The sequence below is a fragment of the Parus major genome, unplaced genomic scaffold (genome assembly GCF_001522545.3).
Source record: "Parus major isolate Abel unplaced genomic scaffold, Parus_major1.1 Scaffold585, whole genome shotgun sequence".
Classification (NCBI taxonomy): Eukaryota; Metazoa; Chordata; class Aves; order Passeriformes; family Paridae; genus Parus; species Parus major.
The window spans coordinates 11,733-15,036 of NW_015379473.1; the positions used below are offsets into that span (position 1 = coordinate 11,733).

The 3,304-nt window shown below is 69.6% G+C and overlaps 2 protein-coding genes across 2 annotated transcripts in view; both read right to left on the reverse strand.

The window, feature by feature from the left end:
* LOC117243817 (plectin-like) overlaps positions 1 to 3,304 on the reverse strand; it is an 18,295-nt gene that overhangs the window by 9,537 nt on the left and 5,454 nt on the right. Inside the window, exons 4-6 of the mRNA XM_033511756.1 lie at positions 1,775 to 1,852; positions 1,588 to 1,680; positions 890 to 1,410 (exon numbers count right to left, since the gene is read on the reverse strand). Coding sequence (XP_033367647.1) covers positions 890 to 1,410; positions 1,588 to 1,680; positions 1,775 to 1,834 — 674 coding nt within the window. The 5' untranslated portion in view covers positions 1,835 to 1,852. The remainder of the gene's footprint in view (positions 1 to 889; positions 1,411 to 1,587; positions 1,681 to 1,774; positions 1,853 to 3,304) is intronic.
* On the reverse strand, positions 2,321 to 3,109 carry LOC107199332 (plectin-like). The gene is made up of 3 exons (XM_015616657.3): positions 2,959 to 3,109; positions 2,768 to 2,874; positions 2,321 to 2,686 (listed from the first exon to the last, which is right to left on the reverse strand). The coding sequence occupies exons 1-3, from the start codon at positions 3,068 to 3,070 to the stop codon at positions 2,336 to 2,338; spliced, it is 570 nt and encodes a 189-aa protein (XP_015472143.1). The 5' UTR covers positions 3,071 to 3,109; the 3' UTR covers positions 2,321 to 2,335.

Genomic DNA, 3,304 nt, shown 5'->3' on the forward strand with positions numbered 1-3,304 from the left:
ATCCCTGCATGGGGCTGGAACCCTGTGGGGCTGACACCCCGTAGGGCTGACACCCTGTGGGGCTGACACCCCAATCCCCTGTGGGGCTGACACCCCAGTCCCCTGTGGGGCTGACACCCCAGTCCCCTGTGGGGCTGACACCCTGTGGGGCTGACACCCTGTGGGGCTGACACCCTGTGGGGCTGACACCCCAAACCCCTGTGGGGCTGACACCCCGTGGGGCTGACACCTGTGGGGCTGACACCCTGTGGGGCTGACACCCCGTGGGGCTGGAACCCTGTGGGGCTGACACCCCGTGGGGCTGACACCTTGGGACCCCCTGGAGCTCCATGGTGGGACACGCTCAGGGTGGCAGCGCCTCGGAGCGGAGCACGGCGCGGCTGTGACATCTCCCCCCCTCTGGCACCCCCCTGTGCATGTTTGCTCTCCCCAAAAGCACGCGGCAGTCCCCGCAGGACCCGTGGGGACCTGCCTGCCACCGCCCCGGCACGCCAGCGGCGGGCACGGCTCTGCCGGCACGGCCGATGGGCCGGGACTCGTCAGGAGCACGAGGGGATCGGCACAGCCGCCCTGGAGAGCACACGGCATCCCCGGTGAGTGGGATCGGCACAACAGCCCCGGTGAGCACACGGTATCCCCGGTGAGCACACGGCTGCCCCGGTGAGCACACGGCAGCCCCGGTGAGCACACGGCAGCCCCGGTGAGTGGGGATCGGCACAGCCGCCCTGGTGAGTGGGGATAGGCACGGTAGCCCTGGTGAGCACACGGCAGCCCCGGTGAGCGGGATTGGCACAGCAGCCCCGGTGAGCACACGGCTGCCCTGGTGAGCACACGGTATCCCCGGTGAGTGGGGATCGGCACAGCCGCCCTGGAGAGTGGGGATAGGCACAGCCGCCCTGGAGAGCACACGGCAGCCCCGGTGAGTGGGATTGGCACAACAGCCCCGGTGAGCACACGGCAGCCCCGGTGAGTGGGGATCGGCACAGCCGCCCTGGTGAGTGGGATTGGCACAGCAGCCCCGGTGAGCAAACGGCAGCCCCGGTGAGCACACGGCTGCCCCGGTGAGCACACGGTATCCCCGGTGAGCACACGGTATCCCCGGTGAGTGGGATTGACATGGTATCCCCGGTGAGCACACGGCAGCCCCGGTGAGCACACGGCTGCCCCGGTGAGCGGGATTGGCACAGCAGTCCCGGTGAGCACACGGCTGCCCACGGACACACGGCACCACCACGGCACCCACCTGTGCCGGTGAATGATGGCATTGAAGAGGCGCCCGTCCCGCCAGCTGGTGGTGAAGTTGTCACAGCGGAGGCCCTGGTAATCCTCCACCATCCGCTGTGACCAGAGCAGCAGCTTCTCCTTGGCAGTCATGTCCTCCGACTGCCCCGTCACCTGGATGTCTGAGATCTGCCAGGACACGGCCGTTACTCTGGAAACCGGCGCTGGCACAGCGACCCTCGCTGCACGGCAGTGACACCGCTCCTGCCCCGCTGGAGGGGACCAGACCGGCCCGGGGAGACCCCCGGCCCCACGGAACCCTGGCCCCTGGGTACCTCCGCCCAGTCCCCGCCCCGCCGGGCTCACCTGGAAGTGGAGGATGATGGTCCAGATGAGCCCCAGCGTCAGCTTGGGGTTGCCGTCGGCGATGTCATCGTTGCGGATGTTCACCAGCTTCACCTGCAGCACAGGACGCGCGCGGCTCAGGGCTGGGGGAGCGCGGCGCAGCCCAGGGGTCGCGGCACGCCGGGGCTCCCACCCCATCCATCCTCACCTGCCGGTGCTTCAGGTAGTTGAGGGCAATCTGGACATTCTGCAGCTTGTGGAAGCGCATCCGGCCCTTCTCCCGGGGCTGGGGGAGAGGAGGGCGGTGAGTGTGGGCCCTGCCGCGTCCGGTCACCGCAGCCCCCCCGCACGGCCCGGCCGCGATGCCACCGCACCGGGCTGTCACCCCTGTCACTCCTGTCACCCCTGTCACCCCTGTCACCCCTGTCACCCCTGTCACTCCTGTCACCCCTGTCACCCCTGTCACCCCNGGTGTCACGGTGACCCACGGAGCGGCACGGCTGGCCCTGGGCTGCCGGGGGGGCTGCCACGGTGGGCATGAGACACCCACGGTGGGCATGAGACAGCCACGGTGGGCATGAGAGACCCACGGTGGGCATGAGACAGCCACGGTGGGCATGAGCCACCCACACTGGGCATGAGCCACCCACAGGGACACCACAGGCCGGCTGACACCCCTCACTGGGCATGAGACACCCACAGAGGGGCCACTGGCCGGCTGGAACCCCTCACTGGGCATGAGACACCCACGGTGGGCACGAGCCACCCCTCACTGGGCATGAGACACCCATGATGGGCATGAGCCACCCACGGTGGGGCTAGCTGGGACTCTGCCCCACGCTGCCCCGGCTACCAGCGGCTCCCGAGGTTGGTCATCCCAGCACCGTGCCTGTCCCTGTCCCTGTCCCTGTGCCCGTGCCAGGCCAGCAGCACTGCTCCTGTCCTCAGCCCAGGCCCGGGGGTGAGACCGAGGTGAGAGCCCAGGTGCCGGCGGCCTCACCTCGATCTCCTCGTAGCTGGCAGGGAGACGTCGCTCCTCGAAGAGCGCCGAGTGCTGCCGGCTCCACTGCAGCAGCCCCGTCACCACCTCGTAGTACTCCTGCCAGCGCAGCTGCAGCTCCTGGGGAGGGCACACGTGTGGGGCTGGGGGTGGCACCGCGGGGCCACAGCAGCAGAGGTGACCCCCGGCACCCCAACTCACGTTGGCCTTGACGCCGTCCTGCACCTCGGGCACGCGCGGCATGGCGTCGTACAGGGAGGACACGTAGGTGATGATGGACTTCTCGTCCGGCTGCGCCACGTCCACGTCTGCGGGAGGGAGCGGGGTCAGCTGGGGGACCCCGCGGTGGGGAGGGGTCCGCAGAGGGACCCCAGGGTGAGCCCAGCCCGTACCTTCGGGGTCCAGCAGCCGCGTCACCCCCAGGTCCCGCTCGGCCACGGTGAAGGCCTGGTCCAGGTTCTCCAGGTTGCTCTGGCGGTACACCCGGCTCATGTCGATCAGCATTGGCCTGTGGGGAGGGGGTCAGGAGGGGTCAGCGGGGCTGTGGGGACCCCAAAACCCCGAGGAGAGCAGGTTCCCCCCCTTCCTGGGGCCGCCGTGGCTGCCTCCTCTGCCTGGACTCCTGCCCAGCCACCCCACAGCCCCACACTGGGGGAGACCCCCACAGCCAGCACAGGGACAGGAGGAGCTGGGGGTACACACAGTCCCCAGTGGGAACCCTGGCACAGCCAGAACCCC

Excerpts from the sequence above, each read along its gene's own strand:
- LOC107199332 (XM_015616657.3), bottom strand. The coding sequence starts at position 3,070 with ATGCTGATCGACATGAGCCGGGTGTACCGCCAGAGCAACCTGGAGAAC. Across the intron at positions 2,875-2,958 it reads GCGGCTGCTGGACCCCGAAG|ACGTGGACGTGGCGCAGCCG; the intron begins GTACGGGCTGGG and ends TCCCTCCCGCAG. Across the intron at positions 2,687-2,767 it reads AGGACGGCGTCAAGGCCAAC|GAGCTGCAGCTGCGCTGGCA; the intron begins GTGAGTTGGGGT and ends TGCCCTCCCCAG.